Here is a 22,391-nt window from a genome sequence, read left to right as displayed (position 1 = left end):
GTAACTCTGCATCGTGTCTGGATGACAGTGTGCTGTTGATTTTGTTTGGAAGAAGATGCCTTTTTCAACTCTGACCTGATTTTCAGGGCTGACAGAGCAAACCAGTTTTCAAATATGCTGTTGCTGTCTGGATTTCTTCTAGTGCTGACTTCTTTCCCCTACTAAAGCCTGCTTTTAAGCCCAATTTTAAGGCAGCTAATGAGGGCATCAATCAAAATTCCCAAATATATATGTATATATTTTTTCCAATTGACTGCATATACTGGACCTGACCATTCTGGAAGTTGCCCCATGTTACAATAAACAATTGTTTTAAATCAAAGATAGCTGGAAAAGAAGACATCTACTCACATAACTGATTTTCTCCAGGCTTTCTGGAATTATTTTTTCTTAGAATTCAAATTATCCAAGTCAATTTTGAAGCCAAATCAATTAGTCACTCAAAAATAATAAATGGGGAAAAATCAGTTTTAAAACTGTAAATATAGAGAAAATTTCTAGTCTCTATCCTGCTCTGAGACAGGTGAGTAACATTGCTCTGGAGAATATCACATTAGTTTAATCAGGTAGACATTCATCATGTCAATAGAAAAGTATAAAAATTACTTTGACTAATGGTCATATTGCAAGAGATTGAAACAGTTAAATTATTTGGATAGGAAAAAGTCAACATATGTGCAGCATAATCCCATAGGTAGTAAAGAGTAAAGAGTAATAGTGCTTGGAGCACACACATTTTCACATGAAATATTTTAGGAGATAATTGCTGGAAGTCTAAGGCAATAATGGCTGTAAAATCAAATGTAATTCATTAACAGAGACAATGAATTACATGTAAAGAACTTGCTGTAGCTATATGTGTAGGAAATGCTAATCAAAATGTATATTTTCATTCACTCATCTCATCTTCTCTCAATCTAAAAACGAAAAAAGTTGGGACTAATCTTCCAGTTTTGCATTTCTCTTCAACAGTATTATGTGGTTAATACAGGCAGCACTACAGCAGCTGAAATGAAGCTGTACATCCTGCCAGCTGCTGACACTCAGCCATTGCCTCCCTTGTCTTCCTAGACTGCAGCTGGGCCCCTCTGACAAGTGGTCCCCAGTGCAGTTGAGTGCCGATCAGCTACATCACTCCTTTTGTAATCTTTTCTTCCATCATTATCACAATTTTAGCATCTGTCTTCATTAGGAATTACACTGTGATCTGTTATTCCTCATGGATAATACCTACTTCATCCAAATGTGAGAAGAGGGGTTATATGGTCAATGTCTTGGTCACCTCTTACTCCTGACACTGTAATTTGCTTCTCTGCAGTTTCCTCCCACCCAACTCTCTGTTCTTTTTGAAGATGGCCTGAGAAAAAAATGTCTATATCATTCAAATTTGTACAAATATATGCATGCTTGTTTTCTTTTCCATGTCTTTGTCTCTGTTTTTACATTGGATCAAACCACCTCAATTCTGAAATTATATATCATCTTATTATGTTCCCGTCAGCAAAAGTTACTCATGAAAAAGAAACTGGATTTCTTTTCCTGAATAATTCCTGAGATTATCAGTTCAATATTCAACATCAGTGAAAAAGGATAATAGAAGGTCAAAAACTAGTAAGAAAGGAATACAGGAAAAAAAAAAAAAAGAAGGAAACATGAACAGGTTGTTGCAAAAGTATGCAACACAACACACTGAAACCTTCATGTGGTTTTATTTAATCAGACTTCAACAGTAAAAGTAGAAAAGGTACAAAAAACATTAAATCATGGATGCCATAGAGAAAATGAATGTATGAGAATTATTGACTATTCCTCACAATGGAAGAACTGACAGACGTGGAATGATCAAGTGGCAGGTTAATAAAAAGGAAATACTTTACATACTGCTCTTAAACTGGGATTGATTACCACAACTTGTGAAGTGTGCTGAGAAAGCCAAAAGAATGAGTCTGCTCAAAAAGCTATTAGAAAAATGACTGGAAATAAAGCCTACCAAGGCCAATAGACAGTGATAATGTAGTTACAAAATCCATCTCTGAAAGCTGGTAAGCAGACAAGATAAGGCCTCACATCAGGGCACTGTCCCCTTAAGCTTTTCCAAGCTTCTACTTACAGTCCTTGACAAGAAGAGGCTTGGGCAAGACAGCTCTTTCATGTGCTTAGCATTATTGTTCTTGTTTTATTTTCTTCCCTCTTGGTAGGTTCCTTCATCTTTTGATCTTTTCCTCCAACAGGTCATCTTTCCTACATTAAGTTTCCCATACGCTCCACCTCTTTCACAGGAATTCTTGGATGTTGAGTCATCCTGGAAAGATGTAATGATTAACCTTATATCTTGACTATGTGTGTCATAAGCTGATCCAAAAGACAAACTGATTTTGGAAGGTGTCATCCTTTTTTAACATTTGCATATTGCTGAAAATGCCCTTGGGGACAAAAAAAAAAATGTCACTGTATCTTCCAGCTTCATTATCGTGTACACATCTCACAGATTTCTTGTGGTTGCGGAAATCAATAGTAAACCTAAATTAAGAGACAGAAAAAAGAAATGGATGGATGCACTCTGTATTCAGCATTGATCAAAGGAATGAGTTCTGCTTCTGAGATGATGTAGAAAAAGTTAAGACAGTGCTGAAGACACCTGAAATCTTTCCCAACAGAGCTGTCAATGGAAAGGAGGATCTGTGAGAAGGCTTCCCATGGAAGCCACAGGTACGGCCCATCTCTTGTCTTGTGATAGGACTCTCATGTGGCACTGGGCATGGCATCTGTCACTTCACACAGTGATGGTGATCTCTTGATTAACATGATGGGCATACATCCAGTCACTTGGAGGTGTCTGGAACTGCTGGATCAGTGGCTTTCTGCTATGTCTGGGAGTCTTTCTGAGGTTTTCTGAAGGAAAAAGCAATATAGGTAAGACAGATCTTGTTGGTGCTCTCTGGATGTGGGCCGTGACTGGACAGAGCGCAGGCCTGCATTTTGGGGTTTATGATTCAGTGCACAAGATGGATGAGTGAAGAACTGCAGACTCAAGCACAGACAAATAAAAAGCTTCCTAAACATGACCAGTATACATCTGATGGCCAAATAAGGCTAGTAAGGCTGAATATTATTCAGTCAAACAGTTACAGCCCCAGATTATTTGGCCTAACTTATTGATGACTTACTGATGTCAGTAAGTAACTGCCACAAATAAATATCCTCATGAACAAGCAATTGTCCATTGACATTGCAAATGTGATGACGGAGTAGCCAGATTTCCTTAAACCATGAGTACATTTTCCACAACTGCATAAATTCAGGTATATGCCCTTATTTCTGAAGAAGGGCAGATATACAGTAAGGCATTTTATCAGTTGCTTTTACTTATTATTTTCTCTCAATGGAATCAATGTCTCTTTACTTATATTACCAAACAAAAGATGCCTGATACTGAGCTGATCTGTTTAACAAGACTCACAGAATAAATCTTGCAGACTATATATTTGGGTAGACATTTCTGAGGCAGCTAAATACTCAGGTTTTCCTTTTAGATTTCAGTCTGCACTTGTGTATTTAAAATCAACAAAATTAATGGGATTGGAGCTCACTGAATTAGTTGAAAGGGGGCAGCATTATAGCCAACAGCTGATGATTTGACCTCTGCTCATCTTTGTAGAGCATCTGCTTGGAAAAAAAGAGTTGAAATAAAACAAAGATGACTTAGAAGTATAAATCCAGCTATACTCATCATAGAGCACATTTAAGACTGTGAAATGACTGAACATTCAAAAATAACCCTCATAAGTGTCCTTGGAAAATAATTGTATCAAATTATTAATCTACACTAAATAAATTGGTTTGACTTGTGCTGCAGCTGCCTGCAGCTAATGTCTATTCTACTAAGAAGTTCAAGGCTCTAGAGAAATGCAATTTACACACCAATCTTTAAGTACTGCTAAGACTAATGGTCTTTGGGAGCAGGGTATATTTCTGGTGGTATTTGCCTGAGGTAAACTTTCTTATGGTTGTTGATGCTATTGAATATGGCCAGGATGCAAAAGAGGTTAAGAAATTTTCCTGGAGAAGACAGAGGACAGAGAAGAAAACTAGGAGCAACTGAGAAGGGAAAGAAATCTTGAACTAGATATTGGCTTCTATCTGGAAAGTAATGGCATAGCTTATGTATTAGGAAAACAGGATACAGAAATATTTATCTAGCAATGGAGAAAGCAGGGAAGCTACAGTGACTGCAGCCACATCGCTAGGTTAACAGCATTCCCATGACATTTCTTGGTGGTGTGGTGGCTATTCAGTCCTTACCTATGAGATGGTACGCTTCCCTGATGGGGAAGGGAGGCTGATCTAGGGCTGGGTGTCATGGAAATCTGGGCAACCAGTGTGTTCTTCAGCTCAGGCACTGCAAAGGAGGCTCTCACCATTGATGGCAGACTTCCCAGAGGAGCAAGTAATGCCTGTTTACAGTGGGGAAAATGAAGGAGGATGCAGATGTCGTTCAAATCAGGAGATCATCGCTGTATTTTCATGTGTTATTTGTGCAATCTCCTCCAGGGACTAATGTTACTCAGAAAGAGCTTTGAAAAGGCGAGTGACCCAGCTGAGGAAAAGTAAGTGAATAAATGAGTGGTTTTACAGCACATAGCTAGAATGTTTTGCATAATGTCTATTTCAAGCCTCAGCAACTAAACTAGTATTCAGAAAGCTTTCTCTTTGTTCTCTTTCTTCTTTATTTGACTCTGTCTTACTGCACAACTTTGAAGGACTTGTAGTTAAGTATTTGCAAATATTAAAGTCACTCCAGACTTGAGTGAATCCAAGTGCCTGTATCCATCATGTTTTCTCATTTGCTTCATGAAAGTGAGCAGACTAAGACGTGACATGTGAAGTACTGTCAGATTTACAGCAGTGTCTGAATTTCCATGAACATGAACATTCTGCTGTTTTCAGCTTACATAGCATTGTGGGTTTTTTTGTTTTCGGATTGGTTTGGATTGTTGTTTTGTTTGCTTGTTTTTTCAAACAAAGAAGCAAAACCACTGCAAAAATCAACAAAACAATCAAAGACCATTCTCAGAAAGGCAGGGCTCATTTAGCAGGATTAAAAAAATGTATATATGAGAAAAAGAGATTTGTTTTCTTTTTCCTCTTTTTTAAGAAAGCAGGCAACAGAGAAGGCTGAGATCCTGATAGCAGAGAAAGGATCTGCTCAAATCCTGGTCAACATGCTGTTGCCTCATTTTTGTAGAGCTCTGGTGGTTGGCTGATGCTCTGATTGAGACACAGTGCTGGTACTCCAGAGAAACTACAGCTTGAGTATCTGACCAGCGATTAAATGAGTACAGAGTGATCCCTACAACCAGTCTGTGCCAATATGAGAAAAACAATCCCCAAGCAAAGCCACTACGAAATGTTGCAATCTCCAAGGACCAGATTTTGAAGTCCCTGTGAGCAGTTCAGTACCATGGGAAAATGTACTGCAATGAACTGAGGCACAACAAGGAACTGGCCTTATGACTCCTATGTTAGATTTAACTAGCAGTTTGGTATTGTCAGGAGGAAGACAATGCGGTAATTGGGGCACTGCCTTGCAGACTGCATAATCCCCCTGCAATAAAAAAAAAAAAAAAAAAAAAAATTGGAGTATGGCTTAATCATTAAGAATGTTTTCACTCATTTTCTTAAGAGAGTGAAAACTGGCTATTAAAAGATTTTAAGCTTCCTCTGAAACGCAATTATTTCAACACATAACAAGATCATGAAATTGGGAAGAAGTATGAGGGTTTGTAAGGGAATGACCATTTGAATGAAAGTGATATGCAGTAACAAAATTATTTAAGCTACGCAAAGGCAAATCAATCAAACAAACAAACAAACAAAGGAAAAAAAGAGCAAAAAATCTGATTGGTATTTATTTTTTCATTTCTGTAACTTTATTTTCAACAATACATAGAGGGAACTTCTAATGAATGAACTTCAGTTGATCACTTTTTCCATCTTGCAGTATCAATCAGTCTGATTTTATTTTGACAATGTACTTTGGAAATGTTCCTCTTTTGAATCCTGAGTGTGTATTTGGAGAAAAGCTGGCATGTGAATAAACCCTTTGTGTCATAGAATGATGAACATTTTTCCAGTGGTCTTTTAAATATCCTATTTCTAACAATATTAAAGGGTATTTAGAGACTACAGCTTCTGGAATTGGTGTCTTCCAGTGGTGCATCTTGGAATAGAAACTCAAAATATGTTGAGATAACAGCCATTGACGTGCCCTGAAAAGATTGGTGGATGGGCCAAGTCCTGAGAGCAGGGAAGTGTTTCTGCATTTCATTCACTGCTGCAGATGTTCAATTACCCATAAGAGCCAAGACCACTTATATCATGATGGTTGAACTTTCAGCCTTTGCATGGAAAAAGAGATCGCCTCCTACAGGGTAACAGGTATCAAACAGAAGGTATTTTTGAGATTAACAATTATTTTTCGTAATAAAGATAGTCTGTATTTCTTCTACCTTCTCCCCTCTCATATTTTCAATATTGCTTCATTTTATGATCAAATTTTGACTTCTAAAGGACTTATTTTGCAGGAGCTAACTGGGAACTGGTCTCTCTCGTGACAACATTGAACAGAATGGGTAAACGCCCTAAATCCAGTGGTGACTAACAGCCATCTGCCATACTCTATGACTAACACTATTCCATTTTTGTGGGAAGATGTGATTCCATTTTACATCCATTTACACCCAAATCTCCCTATACAGAAGATATTTTGCTTTTTCAGCTTCTTTTTCTCTTCTCTGGAGAGAAGTTGAATCCTATTAAAAATGCAAAACTTGATCAGTTTGGTATCTGATCAAATGCAACAGAGTTTCAGTCTAAATATTTTGTTAACTTATACTGCTTTGGAAACACAACCAACTTTAACAGGGTTGTAATTGTTGAATAAGTTACTGGACCAAAAAAAAAAAAAAAAAAGAAAAAAGAAAAAAAAAAGGAAAAAGAAAAAAGGAGATTCTGTCTTATCAGAAGGTTAAACATAAACTGTTGATGGATTGAAGCCTGTTTAGATAACAATAGACAATGCATCCTGGCAACTACCAGATGGAATACTTTTTATTTCTTAGTAGTTTCAAAAGATGTCTTAGAAAAAAGAGTAACAACCAGAAGGTATTTCAGCAGACCAAAGGAAGGTAGTCATGGGGGGAGAGACAGCTTGAAGAACTGTTTTTTGGGTATTATGGTTCTTCTATCCTCTTACAGGCTATGTTTTTTACCTCCAAAAATATTCCTAATGTTAGGGAAATTTTGAAGTGACTATTCAATTTCTTATTTTATGATATTTTTACAAATCTTAATGGTTTGCTTATATATTGATAAAGCAATTATTAATTAATCATTAAATATAAAGTATTTATTATCAATGCTTAGTCTTTTTGATATCTAGTGATTCTGTCACTCTAATTCTACCTTAGGAAGGTAGATTTACAGGCTGATAGGTGGAAGAAATGAGCTGGTTGGATAAATAGGATGATACGTGAAATTATCACTTGCATCAAAAGGTGTTGCAGGTGGTAGAAATACAGGTATTTTTTGATACGTTACTTGCACGGTAACAAGTAAGTGTTATCACAGCCTGTGAGCTGCAGATTCTGAGAAGAAAGTTTCTGTCACTAACACTGGGCTTCATACCCTGAAAATTAATGATTCTGTTGTGCATTATAATAAAATTCACTAGCTAAATACAGACATTCCCAATCCCAGTTACTTTCTAGGTTCTGTTCCCACCTTGATCAAAAGCTGGACGTGATTTCCACACAGGCTGTCATAAAGCATTGGCTTAATGACTTCAGCCCTTAACAGTGCTCACGTGTGGCTCCGTCTGAGTGGATCTGCTTACTTTGACGTGTGTGCATGGGGTCAGCCTTTCAAAAGTGAATTTCAAAATGATGTGGTTTTCAATGGAAAAAATATGTGCATTAGAGCACTCAGTGTTTGATTTTTATTTTTTTTTAAGTCAGCACACTTCTGTGCTTTGGGCCTACTAGATATAGTTTCTGCTCCACTCACGCACCAGAGAGCAAGGAGAATAAGACAGGGCTTCTGCAGACAGTTGCCGCATACTCTGTGGACCCTCTATAAATTATTGATGAAACAGCTAATCTTCTATGCATGCCTGAGCAACACACCTTATCTTTCCCTTTGGAGCTTAGGTGAGAGTTGTTTATAAAATAGCTTTAGCTAAAAATTTTACATCCATGCACAAAATGGAGATTTCAAAGGCTCCTAAGACTAGCAAATCAAAAGTATTTATCACAGAAACACTCAAATTTCTTTTGCTAAATTTTAAATTTCAGCCTGCACATTTCAGTGGTAGAAGTGTCAAAATTCACCTCTCCCTTTTGTATGATAGGAAAAATACATGTGTTCCCTTGAAAACAGCAACTTGTTTTATTTCTGTGAGCTTCAAGTTAATGTTGTATTTGGGCAATGTAAAATATCAGTCAAAGAAAAAGAAGGTTCAAACGCTACTAAGAATTTCGAAACCTAAGTGTGAAAAGGAAATATCTAGACATGCACTGCTATTGCTGCCATCACCTATGCTACAACTGCCTAAGAGGTTTGAAAGCAAAATAAATATCCCCTTTTTTTCAGTGTTATTTCACATAAGAGGACTGTAGGGAGGAGGCAAAAGAGCTCCACATGGACAGTGTGTATTATGTAGGGCAGCACAGAGGTAAATTAGTCCCTATAGAATTGCTTTTCCCCATGCCGTGCAGCCAGGCATGTACCAGAAGACTTTATAGTGGAGAGTGGTGTCACACTACTGGTTGTATAGATTTCTGCCTTGTAAGTGGGGGGGTAAACCAGACAACACATAATGATGTGCTGAGAAACAGACTGATATGCGATGCTGTCTCTTCTCCAGGATTTGGGAGAAAGCTGTGTGCTGGCTCCATTTCACACTGCAGTGTGTTATCAGAGAACTGGTGGAGTAAAATGAGCATTTCTAAACTCAATATATTTATCTTCTTTTCCACCAGGTTATCACATTTTTCAGTGCTTGTGAAGTTTTTTTTTCTTGATCTTTTCTGCTCAGCTGAGGTTGTACAGTAACAGAAGAGAGAAGTTGAGTCTACTTCACCTGATGAAGAAATCAACTCTGTACAACTTCTTTAAGAAGTCTTCTTCATTGAGATGGAAGATAGTTTGAAATTCAGATTCTGGTCTACATTTGAAGAACACAAGTTGGAAAAGAATAACTTTGTAAACTGAAGAAATACCATTCCAACTTGATGAGTTTGTGTTGTGAAAGGACCATGCACACACCAGAACTTAGGTCTGCAAACCATGAAATCAATAGGAAGTAAGAAAGCTTAGATAGCAGGTAGAAATATCAGTGTGTTGTTGGGTCTGAGTCCAGGTTTGACAGCATAAAATAGTGTGCAAACACAGCAGAAGACTCTTCATCAAAGAGCTTGATGTCTAACTGTGAAGAGCAAATTAGCGATAAGTAAGTAATACAGGACTTCCCACTACCAGCTCTAGGCATCACATTTCTTATTCTATTAAGTTTTAAAACTCACAATTTTAGGTTTAACAGACCTGCTCAGAAGAACTCACAAGCCGTTCCTTTTAGCATGTTGGTTTTCAACAAGAAAACCAGGAAGAGGTTGTTGCTTTCTGGTACACATGGAATAGCAGTACAAAAAAACCTTGGGTATATTTCTGTCTTTAAACACTATAAAGGGAAGTAGTTTGAAGAGGATAATTAGAAACCCATGATTTGCCATCTTTCGGTAGTTCAATTTCTCAGCTAGAACTCTTCAGACAGTCCACAGTCAATTGGCAGGACCTACAAATCTACTACAGCAGTCAAATACTAAATGAAGTGTTCTTCCTCTGCAGTCTAAGAAAGGAAAGAAATTAGGGCCCAATCGCACTTCCAAAGAGGCCCATATTGATAAAGGCAATGGGATTATTCTATCTTTGGCTGCAGTAAAAGCAGGACAAAATTTGAAACTGTACAAAATGAATACGAAGGACCACCTGACAACTTGTGCTGACAGTGTGCTCTCCTATGCATGATCAGGCACATCATGCCTCTTCCTCAAAGTATTTTAAAATTTGGTTGAAAGATGACTTAAGAATCAGCTATTGGCAGCTGGCAATGGATCTCCAAGTGTTAAAAGTGTTAAAGACTTTGATGACTTGCTATACACAATGAGAGGCTGAGGCCCATCATACCCTTGAGCATTTGCATGATCAGAAGAGTATACAGAAGGCACCACTATTTTTGCAATAAAAATAAAAATCATCAAGGAAGAAAAAAATCCCAACATTGTCTCTGAAGACAAATTAAAATTTGACCCACAGGTTGCCATGGATACAAAAGTCAGTTTACTCTAGCAGTGCTTTCTAGCAACTAAACACTAGTGATTAAGGAGAAAACACATTTATATTTATTATGTTCCATTAGGTTTATATAATTAGTTTTTTTCAATTGCAAGCCTCTACTGATGACTGTTTTCTCAGCTGTTCAGAAAAACCTTGCAGCATGATGAAACCATTGTTAGAACTACCTTTCCTGTCGCGGTTTCTCCACAATCATTTGTGAACAAATGACTACTAGCATTTATTATGGGGTGACTTTTACAATCCAGAACCCTTATTTCAGGTTATAGTAATCCAACCAGTAGCTTACATGAACAACTATGAGTTAGTCAGCTTACTACAAGCTAAAATCCTAAGTATGCGATCCCAAATGGGAGCCTCTAGAGTCCTGTCTCACAAAAGTGATCTTACCCTTCCATGCACACACAACAAACTCAAAGCAATCTCTCTACTTGTGGAACAGGAAGAATAGCTACTTGTCTTTTTACAGACAGGCTGAAACAGAGGATAGTTCCATCAACAAAAGCTGCACATGTGTGTATGGCAAGAGATTCCACCTTAAAAAATTGTGCTGGATTAGTAGGCACAAGCTGTAGCTGTCGCCTCCCAGAGCTCTTGTTCCAGAATTTTCTTAAAAAAAAATAAAAAAAAAAATAAAAAATTAAAAAAATAAATAATGAAAAAAAAGGAAAGCTGAAATTTTGGCATTTGTCATGCCATTCAGAGTGAAGGTAGTGGCAGTGTGCCCAACCAGCTGTAATGGGAGCCTGGAGTGAACTGTTCAAGAGAAGCGAGAAACCACCACTGGAGCAACCAGCAGCTACAGAAGTTCATGTGTGTTTCTTCAATTTTTGAAATGCTTCCATTAATGTTTTTACTTGGAACTCATGTTCATGAGCCTTCTTTTTCTATCCTTATCTTCAGAGCAGTCCTTCCTGTTATTGTGTTTTACTGAAAAATAGAAAATATAGAGACATTTCAAAGTCCGTGGACACACTCAGAAAATCTGCATGCTGAGATGAATTCACCTGGATGGAGAGCTCCATCCAATCACAAATCAAAAATTTATTTCAATGTTCCTAGTACAAAAAATCTGTCAGCATCTTTAAGGTACTTTTTCAGTCTTAAAAAACAGTGTGTGTGAAGGTCATCACAGAGCCTCGCAATTTTTTTTTTTAAGGGGAACTCATAGGGCTCAAGCTGGTCACTCAGTGATACCAGCAAGAAAATTTCTGCATGTCCAGTTATACCTCCAATGGCAGCTTTGCAATTTCATTGTCTTCAAATGACAATTTGTTACAGGTGAGCATATTCTGAAGACAGCAGAGTAGCATGGATGTGATTAAAAGGGCACTCTGGCCTACAGAGCTGTGATTTCTGGTGAGCGGTGAGGTGAGATGAGAAGAACTCAGTGTGATTCCCGCATTACAGGCTAAGCTGGCAGAACTTGCAGGGGAAAAAAAAAGAAAAAAGAAAAAAAATCCATTTGATCCATTTGTACAGAAACTTAGTAATTTTTAATATAATCAATAGGACATTTATGAGATTTTTCATAGTAGAAGAATGGCTTAAATCTCACCCCTCAAATTACACTAGGCTTTTCTGTTTGCTTGAGGATGCATAGGAGATGGATTCTTTTCTCAGGACTTGGCTGCATGCACTATGCACAATTTTAAAGTTTTAATGAAGTCATTGCATTTTAAAAATATCTGAATAGAACATAAGATTGAACTTTTAAATACTTATACATTCCAGCTTTTATTATATTTCAGGTTGTGCTAAAGTCCTTGAAAATTATTGGAAGGACATTAATCTTCATTTTTAAAAGATAGAAACATTCACTATTATAAAATGTGTGAAGTTTGTCATAGTAACGGATCTTTAGATTAACCTACACCAAATGATTGCATACAAAAATGCAAATTATGCGTGTTATCCTCTGCCCCAGTTGCATATAGCCATTCCGCAGCAACTGATTCACGGCCATTTTGAGGGCACTGCTGTGAGGGTAGGCTTGATAGTTACTGCCGTTGGCGAGAAAGAAGGCAGAGAATGTCTTTGGAATGAGCAAGCAACACAGTGGGGTGCCAATGGAATGATTGTAAACCTTGACCAGTGATTTCAAACATTACAGTAACGTCAGAGAGAATGTTATTTGTGCATAACCAGAGACTTCAGCTGCCTTACGAAACCCTTAGATTGCTCTGGGGACACTTCTGAGCCGTCTTTAACTAACGCACTCAAAGCACGCTTACTTTCCCCACCCCGTTCTCCTTGCTCCACCATATTGCTTTTCCATCAGTCACAGGTGCGCAACAAATGCCACCGCTCCGGCGGGGCCGCCTTCAGCACCGGGCCGGACGGACAGTTCCAGCCTGGACCGGCCCCGCGGCGGGCTCGTGCCGGGAGGCGAGGCCGCGCAGTGGGGGCCGGGGCCGCGCGGTGGGAGCCGGGGCCGTGCCGGGGGCGGCGTGGCGGAGGGTCCCCCCTTCTGGCGGCGGCGAGAAGAGGCGGCAGCTCCGCAGCCGGCGCTGTGGTTTTAAATGGGCGGAGCGGCGGCGGGCGGAGGGGCGGCCGGTAGGCGGTCGGCGCTGGCCCGCGGCTCCCATATAACCCCACCTCCCGGGCGAGGAGTGCCGCGGTAATTGGCTGGATGTGGTACTTGGAGATGTTGAGCTGGCTCCTTCCCCCCATGTCCCTGCACACACACAGGGGCGGGTGGTGCGGGCGGGAGCGGGAGGCAGGGCTCAGCCCCGGCGGTGGCGGGGCTCGCCCATCCGCCTGCCTGCCCGCCGCCGTGCCCGAGCCGCTCTTGTTGCTGGGCTGCTGCCTGCGGCCGCAGGACCCGGCCGAGCCGGCCCGAGGGGAGCGCGGGCGGCTGCTGGCGGCGGCCGAGATGATGGCGGAGGGCGGCGGCGGGCCGGCGCGGCGGAAGGCGCTGTCGCTGCTGGAGGCGGCCCGCTCCCGCTACGAGAGCCTGCAGATCTCGGACGACGTCTTCGGGGAGTCGGGCCAGGACAGCAGCGGGAACCCGTTCTACAGCACCTCGGCCGACTCCCGCTCCGCCGCCTCTTCCCAGGACGAGGAGGACGACGAGGAGGGCGAGGGGCGCCCGGAGGGGCCGTGCCCGCGGAGCAGGGCGGCGCGGCGTCGCGTCCCCAGGCCGGCGGCGGCCCCGGCGGAACGGCGGCGGCAGCAGCAGCGGCAGGCCGGCGGCGGAGGCGGCGCGGCGCCGGGCGGCCCGGGCCCGATGGAGGAGGGCGAGGAGGAGGAGGAGGAGACGGGCGGCTGGACGCGGTCGCTGCGAGACGTCCCGCCGCCTCGCTTCAAGGATAGCAGCGGTACGCGGGGGAGCGGGGGCGGGCGGCGAGGCCTGGGCGACGGTGCGGCCGTGCCGAGCGGGCATCGGGGGTGCGGGTGCCTCCCGAGGCCGGCCCGGCCGTTAGGCTGCCGTGCGGGGCGCGGGCCGCGGGCGTGCTTAGTCACAAACATCCTTCCGTGAGGCGCAGGGCGCGGACAGCAGCGGGGTGCTGAGGGACCGCGTGCGGGCTCCTCCCGGGCAGCGCTTGCGAGGCCCTGCCCACAAGTGGGGACACGCGGGGAGCTCGACCTGCTGCCCGCGGAGCGGAGTCGCAAGGCTTTTCGTGCCGCTCTCTTTCATCCTAACCGCTCTGCGTGGCCGGAGCGAGCGCCCGACGGTGGGGAACCGGCGGGCGGGGTGGATCTGTGCGGGGTGATTTGCGTGGCGAGTTGCGCCGCTGGCTCCCGTCAGCTGGTACATCTGTCGGCAGGGCCGAGCATCCAAGTTGGCTGTGAAGGGGAAAAGCTTTGTCGTTGGTTACAAAGGGGCGAGGCGTCAAATAAAGTGCTTGTGTCTCAGAGGGGTACATGCTGCCTGGCTCCACTGAGCTAATGGATGGCTTGTCTGTCCTAAGGTTGCTTGTCTTCACTTTTTCTTTTTTTTACGGAGTTTAATTAATTTACTTTGCTGTTAGAATGTGGGTGAGTGCTTCTACACTTGTTGTAGTATGCTGGAATTTGTGCAGTGGGATGGGTAGAAACCTACCTGAGGGAGCAGCTGAGGATGAGGGAGCTGGCACTGAAGCTCAGAGTTCTTTGGTGCTTCAGGCAGATGTGAAAAAGAAGTTGCCATTTCCCCCTAGCTCTAGAAGTCTCTAGACACTGTAATATCCTTAAATATCAAGCTGATCTGCCTCTTTAAGGAACTCTTTGATTTTCAACTCAGCAGATTGGTCTATGATCACATTCTGGACCACAGGCTTCATAGTGTGATGTTATTTTGGCATTAATTATCATTTAATTTCTCTGTGCCTCCACTGCCTTATTTCTTCATATCATTACTTTATAGCAATATACATTCTAACAAATAGAACTGGGATTCACATTTTACTGTTGCTTTGGGAAAGAAAATTAAGTTGACCTGTTAATTCTAGAATTCAGATTTTCTTTGAAATGAAAGAGTCTGATCTGTGGTTGTCAGAAATAGATGCAGAAGACTCTTGAGATAGGCATATGGGTATTGCTGTGAATATTTCCTCCTAGTAGTAGATGGAATAGAGTTTGCTGCTGCCCTTTCAGTCTGTTGATCTTAATGATGATAATAGATGCTGCATACTGCTCGTGATTTGGTTTGGCAAAAGTTCAAAGAGTGTAGTACTTTGTGTCTAAAGCACGTACACTCTGATTACTTATTTATTGACTACTCTAATTCCAGACTACAGAAACTACTACTCTGTACAACTAAACTATTGTAATTCTAGTCTGTAGATCAACTGGCTTTGGTCAATGCGTGTCTCGTAATTAGGTCCATACTAAGCATACTTGTATTGTCACTACTGCCACTTCATTGGACAGTGTTCTGACCCAGGAGACTGAGGCAGTACCACTGAAGAGGAGGACTCAGCTGACGTGAAGAGAACTGTTGTTTGCAATGGCACCACCTCTTTCTGTCCCTAATGGACAAATGTAATGAAATATACAAGAAAGAAATGTAGGATCAAGCATGTAGCACTAACAAATTCTTCTCAATAAAAAGTTTTGGATGAAAGAATCTTTTCTTTCCAGGTTCTGATCTTAAAAAGAAGTTTTGAACGAGATAAAATTTAAATTAGCATAATAGCTTCTCAGTATGGTCTTCTGGCCTCAGATGATGCAAAGTACTTCCATTATTATACTTCTGCTGAGATTTCAGCCAGAAAATGTATTTATGAACTGAAGTCTCATGAAACATCAGCTATATTGATTCTAGAAATAAATCTTTGAGTCAGTCTAGGATCAAACTAGTGTCAAGCTGTTTGGTTTGGGAGACAGCCCCATTAGGAAAGGGTAGGTATGGAACAGAAAAAGATTCAAGTTTCTTAATAAGAATGAGCTAAGGCTATCAAGAAAAAAATAGCCACTTATGATACTCTTGTGGTCTTTTTAACCAGAGGCAGAAAATCCTATTGCTTTACCTTTTTCCTTTTTTAAAAAATAATTACTTAGTGCCTTTCCCTTCCCAGCCTCAATGTATTAACAAAGTGTTGTACTTATCCCTAAAATTAGTCTCTAGAGTTATCAGGCTTACTGTATTTCTGAGATGAAATATCAGATGAGGCCCAGGTGCTGTGGGGGTTGCTGGCAGTGTGAGACGTTTCAGTTCAATGTGCCCTGAGTCTGGACTGAAGCAGCTATGTGTACTCATGAGGATGCCTGCCTTGCCCACATACTGCATTCTGATGGACTGGGAAGGGGCTCTATCACCTTTGGGTGCTGAAAGAGAAGTGACTGGAGAGCATTACTGCACAGCACTTCATTATAGGCTGTTTATATCCCTGACTTGTTTTCTGCCCCTTCTTCAGGCATTTTCAGTTACTAGGGTTTTTTTTCTTTCTATTCAATTTAATAAAAATGGTGGATACTTAGTGTCTTTTTTTGTGCTAGGGAGGTTCAGGTTTGGATATAAGGAAAAATTTCTTTTCTGAATGAGTAGTCAAGCATTGGAACAGGCTGCCCAGGGAGATGGTGGAATCACTGTTCCTGGAGGCGTTCAACAAACATGTGAATGTGGCATGGAGGGCTGTGGTTAGTGAGCATGGTGGAGGATGGGCTGGTGGTTGGCTAGATCTTAGAGGCCTTTTCCAACCTTAATGATTCTATGAAAGAAATATCACAAACATGAATAGGTTCATCAGACTTCCTTTGTGGGAATCCAAGGTAGCTGTTAACTCTAACACTGAGGTTAGAACAGATGGTTTTCTGGCTCTTGGTGTTCTTTTCAGTTAAGCTGTTCTGCAAAATCATTCTCTTTAGTTGCTGAGAAAAATACAAGCCATACTGTGATGCCCTGATTTTTAAACTGATAAACAGTAGCACTATTTAGCTCTGATCAAAATAAGTTGAGGAAACAAGGGAGCTCAATTGCTTGCCATAAATTTCAAAGTAATAATGTGAGTACTGCGATATAAGGTGTATAGGAGGTGCTTAAATTCTTTCTCTTGAGAAAGAGTGCATGGCTCCAGCAAGTCTGTGGGTAGGTCAATATGTGTATTGAAAAGGATGATGACATTTTTGAGGAAATGTTGGATCTCAGCATGTTTTGTTATATCCCTTCTCACTTTCTTGAAGAGAAAACTTCCCATTTTCTCCAAACGTTACTGTGAAGGGAAGGTAAAATTGATTTGTTTGGAAGTGGACCTACAGAGAGGGGGACAGAGGCATCCAGGAAAGGAGATCTGACCTCTGCCCAAACACTACTTTCCTTTTGGAAGGAAGGATGGGTGGATTTTCTGTCTTCCTTTCCTGTGAGGGTAGGACTGAGTGAGCTGGGGAAATGCTACTACAACAGGGGAAGTAGAATTGAAATGGGGAGAAAGCAACTATTACTTCAGTTGCGGGCTAGTGAATGCTAGAAACTTAATATAAAACCTTGATTTCTGGTTCCTCCTGCCTTAAACTTATTTTAACGTGCGTGCTGTTTCTTCACAGAATATCCTAGGTTGGAAGGGAATGAGAAAGATCATTCAGTCTAACTTTTGGCTCCACATAATGCCACACAAAGTTCAAATCCTATTTATGACAGCATTGTCCAAATGCATCTTGAGCTCCAGCAGGCTTGTTGCCTTCACCCTGGATCACCACCTACTAAGCTTACCTCTCCTTAATAGGAGCTGTAATGATAGTGCTCTTCTCTGTAGCTCTGAAAGCCAAAGAGTGAACATCCTTCAATGATGAGAGAAATGAAAGTATAGAGTGAAAAGAGTTGGGTGGCTTTGAGTAGTGCTTTCCTCTGTTTGCCTAGTAATCTGACCAGGAACTTTTCTGTAAAACATGGGCACTATTGCTTTTGGTTTTCCTTCTTGGAGGGTCCTAGAAATATGAATATCCTTGTATTACTGCATCTCAGCGTTCCTGAATGGGGTAGCTGATACTGTGTCCCTTGAGTTTAATGCTCCCCATATCTATATATCCAGCGACTAGAAAACTGGCTCTTAGATGTAAAAGCCATCCTGTTGTTAGAGATCATGTATTAGGGTGACAGCAGTAGCAGGGAAGTCTGATTAAAAATTATTGCTGAAGTTCTCAAAGTTACAGCCAATCAGTGCTACTGTTTTCTTCATTTTTGTGTTCTCGGAAATCTGTTCTTAGGTCTAAACCCAAGGACAAAATGTAAAGGCTGTTCCTTACTGACAGTTTTGAGACAGCTCCTCCTCAGCAGGTTGCATTTGGAGAGCATAGCTAGCTTTTTATGGGCTTCTAGAGTATTTGTCAAACACAAAATGTGCTGTAAGATATCTTTGGAGAACACGTTCCAGTAGAACAGCTTGCACTCAAGAAGTTGCATAGTCCGTGTCTGGCAGTCAGGCTCCCCTTGTTACCTAGAAGAGGTCTAAATGAATATTTGAAGTAATTTTTAATGTACTTCTTAGGAGAGTAATTTTTTCCAAAGGGCCATGTGATGGGAAATAGTCATTTATTCCATGATGGCTAGCAAATGAGAGAAGATCTGCTCAAGGGAGGTTGCACTGATGAAATGAGCCTCCATACGGGATAATAGCATGTTCCAGCTACTGTCAGAGAAGCAAGGGATAGCCCTAAATTGAAGTAGTGAACTGTATACTTCATGCATCTTCTGGGAGCCAACTAGATACAACTTCATCTGCAACAGTTTCTGAATAAAACAGTCTCTAGTACTGTTTTCTTTGAGTGGTATTTTTTTTCCAGTAGTTTAGGCAAGTAATCTGTTTCACAAACTTCTCTTTAATCTTGCATACTTATATTTCAGCAGCTTTGCTTAAATAAAAGGGTATTGCATCACATTAAGCTTAGTCATTTAACTATCCTGTACAGTAGTAGGAATACTTCCAAAGCATATACTGGAGAGGCAGGCTGTTTTTTGTTTGTTTGTTTTAAGTCTTTGATTTGAAACATGGAAATGTGTAAAACTCATGTGATAAGTTTCCTTGATTTTGGGTTAACTTGTAATTAAAGATGCAGCCAGTGGCTCTTCAGTTCAGTGAGTGAAGACCACAGAATCAAAGAGCAGTTGAGATTGGAACGAACTTCTCAAGATCCTCTAGTCTAATCATCTCCTACTCAAAGCATGGCCAGCTAAAGCAGTTTTTGCAAGGCTGTATGCGGTTGGGATTTTAATATTTCCAGGGACAGGAGGCTCCAACCTCTCTGGGCAGCCTGTTCCAGTGTGTGACCACTTTCCCAGGAAAAGTTGTTTTTTTGTGTGTGTGTTTTTCCTTATGGTAATTCACAAGTGCCTCTTTGTATGTCAGCTGGTAGGACTTCATTCTTTGGAATTCTTTCATTGTTGTTGCTTTATGAATGCTAAACAATAAAAATTTAGTTCCTTCAAGCTAGTCAGCAGTGAATCTCAAAGTATAATAGATACTGGTGTAGCACAGAGTTGTTCATTTCACCTGTGTTGGGAACAATATTAGCAGAGCTAAATAATTCAGCTGAAGTTAAATAATCAAAGGAGAGGAAAGGAATAAGGTAGAAAGGGAGAGGCTTTCAGTGTTATTTAAGTATCTCTAATTGTAAATCAGAGTTGTAGGAAGAGATGCAGTGTGCATGCTCTTCCCAAGAATAGAAAACTTGTATGGGAAGACAGATGAGAAGACAGTATTCCAGCAGCAGGCAGACAGGACCCAAGAGTTCTTGGGTCAGGCTGGGCCATAAAAGATGGCTACATCCATGCTGCCATCTAACAACACCGATCAGTTCAGGACTTGAACCAAGATGAATCTGAAGGCTTTTGTCTTACTCAATTGAGGACAATACCTAAAGATTCCAGAGGTATAAGAAAACCTATAAAAGCTATTTAGTTGCTTATGAAGTATTCTATTTCATAAAGAAGAGAAATATCTGGGCCAGATTTTCTGACTGCAAGTTGGTGAAGTGCCTCTGATGTGTCATGTTATTGCTTACTTCTGTCATCAGAATTAGCTGCTTTTGACTTGCTTAAACATGGAAAATGGCATATCTGTGTGAGCTGTTCTTGCATTCTAAGTAGAAGTTATTTATAGCTTTCTAGATGTTTTGTGATGTTGCTATGTGGTATGATAAATCAGAAAGATGTACATTACAATTTTCCAGATCATTTATTGGATGACTTAAAGGTTTGATATTTTGCTAAAGATGTGAATTATGCAAGGCTTAATACATCATACCTCTTATGAAACCTAAATATGGTCTCTATATGGTTTTAGAACACACTTTCCTGCTTCCATCATCTCTGTAATCACAAGTTCATGACAGCCTTCTTAATTCTAAAATTTACTGCAATTTAGTCACGTTCCCATCCTTTTCTGCATAGCTCTGTGATTGAGCATACATCTTGTGAATAACATACTATTGATAAATTTCATGAAGTACCTATTCTTCTCTGCTTTTATACACAGAGCCAGTTCTGGTCAGTACTTGAGACATGAAGATATATAAATCCTGCAAATTAATGTCTTCTCTATAGACACTGACTGAACATCTACAAGGGAGAAACTTATTTACTTCTTGATTTTGTACTTCATCAAATGAATCCTTTCCACTTGCAGTTGTTTATGGAGTCATTTCAAAGAAATAGGTTACTTCTTACAAATACTCATGTTCACTTGCTTGCTGTACTGTTTCTGTGATGCTGGCAACTTCCCTTGTTTGCTTACCTCCAAGTCAGTCTGGAGAGGAAATTGGCCTCTCTCCTGAGCCTAATGAGGATACAAATAGCTGAGTTGACTTGCTTATTACGTATAGACTGTTGGGCCACAGGAAGCTGTCCTGGGTTCTGTAGAAGTGGAAAATTTTGTCTTTGATGCACTTGTTTGTTTAGGTGTTTTGTATAGTTTTCCTCCCATGCTTGTCTTCCAAAAACTTGGAGCAGATGGATTTAGCAGTTTGGAAATAAAAGGTGCTTCTCCAAGGGAAGATAATCATGGGTGCAGTTTTACATCTTATCTAAAGGTCAGAGGAATATAGTTCCTAAAATACCTTATCCTTCCTCATACTGCTGAAATTTCTGCATGTTATTAGAAAATAGAACAGATGGACTCCAAAGGAATACATCAGACAGATGTATGAGAACACTACCATTTGACATCTCACTTCTTTGTGGCAAGGCATCCTTTCAAGGAACTTATCCAAGCTCCCACTTTAAACAGGACGTTAATCAGTCACAGTCTCTATCTGAAAATGAACAGATACGTAACTGAATGGGTCTTGTAAAAATGAAGCCATAGCTTCAAGAGTGAAGGGCTGCAGGGAAACAATTTTAAAGGTCTCTGTAGCTTGTTTTGGCCTTATATAAATATTTCTGAATTATCACCCCTGATTTTCTGTGAAGATGACTGATATTAATAGTACCTGATAGAAGACTTGCTTTCAATTTTGCTCTCCCGGACATCATGTGGATTCATATGATTTCTACTAACAATATTTTCTTTTTAGAAGGCTAAAGAAAAACCACAGCAATACAAGGCTTTAGCTGTGCAGTTGAGAACTGGTAAAACTGAAGTATGGTTGAGGTATCGCACTGTAAAGATGTAAAAAGCTTGTCAGAGAAGGATAAATAGGAGTCAATGAAGCAAAGAGTATCTTACCCCCGTATGGGCAGGGGAAAGAAATTCTGAACAAAAAGATTACTGGACTGAGATGAAAGATACAGTGGGCCTGTCAGCAGGTACAAATGGTTTTGGTTGGTTTTTGGTTTTTTGGGTTTTTTTTTTTTGGAGGGGAAGGGGAGAAAGAACAGAAAACAGACTTCAAGCAGATGCTGTTATAACTGTGATTCATTTGTGATTACATATGGCAGAGAGGTGGGTGTGTATGAAATAGATTAAATTGCAGCATGAAAAGAGAGTATCTTTCTTCTTTCTAAGTTACTTATGAAATTCACTGCTGTGGAAAATTTGTCTATCCAGTGTGTGGAGTCATCTGCATTTTTTTTTTTGAGTGGTAAATGCTGGCTGACTTCCCACTGGGAAGCATCTGGAGCTGTGCAGCCCAGGATCAGTGCGTTGCTGTGGACGTGTAGCTGTTGGTGTTTGGGTACTGGTAATCTTGTCAGTTAATGCCTTGAAAAATTACTTTGAAGGAGTTGCATATATTGAAACTCATGCATGCTTTTATGCATATGGTTTGTGGTAATTGGGGTGGGGATCTAGTATCACTTGTTCTGTCAGTACTGGGACAGAACAGTTTAACTGGATTGGTATTGCAAGGCAAGAAACGGGCAGCCTTCCCTAGAGGTCAAGGTGGTGGATCTTATTACTTGCCTTGCTGCAGTGGCCTGGAAAAAACGAGCTATCTTTGGATTGGGTTGATAGGTTCCCAATCTGGTCTTGAAAAGTGTGAAATGTTCTTACATCCATCATACAATTTCTCCAGCATGAAAGATGTAAGAGCATGTGTGAATATAAATTCTTTTTTAATCATTCAAATCAGTGTGTTACTAGAATGGATCATGGAATGAGAAGGCTCTTTAAACTGAAGACTTTCTC

General features: G+C 40.8%; 1 protein-coding gene across 1 annotated transcript in view; it reads left to right on the top strand.

The window, feature by feature from the left end:
* Positions 1-11,890: 11,890 nt before the first annotated feature.
* The window catches only part of PGBD5 (piggyBac transposable element derived 5), a 70,666-nt gene continuing 60,165 nt past the window's right edge, over positions 11,891-22,391 (top strand). The window contains exon 1 of the mRNA XM_031613717.2: positions 11,891-13,730. Coding sequence (XP_031469577.1) covers positions 13,043-13,730 — 688 coding nt within the window. The 5' untranslated portion in view covers positions 11,891-13,042. The remainder of the gene's footprint in view (positions 13,731-22,391) is intronic.

Source organism: Phasianus colchicus, chromosome 2, assembly GCF_987193195.1.
Source record: "Phasianus colchicus chromosome 2, bPhaCol1.hap1.1, whole genome shotgun sequence".
Taxonomy (NCBI): domain Eukaryota; kingdom Metazoa; phylum Chordata; class Aves; order Galliformes; family Phasianidae; genus Phasianus; species Phasianus colchicus.
Note: the sequence above shows the minus strand (reverse complement) of the source record. Positions and strands in the feature narration are given on the sequence as shown.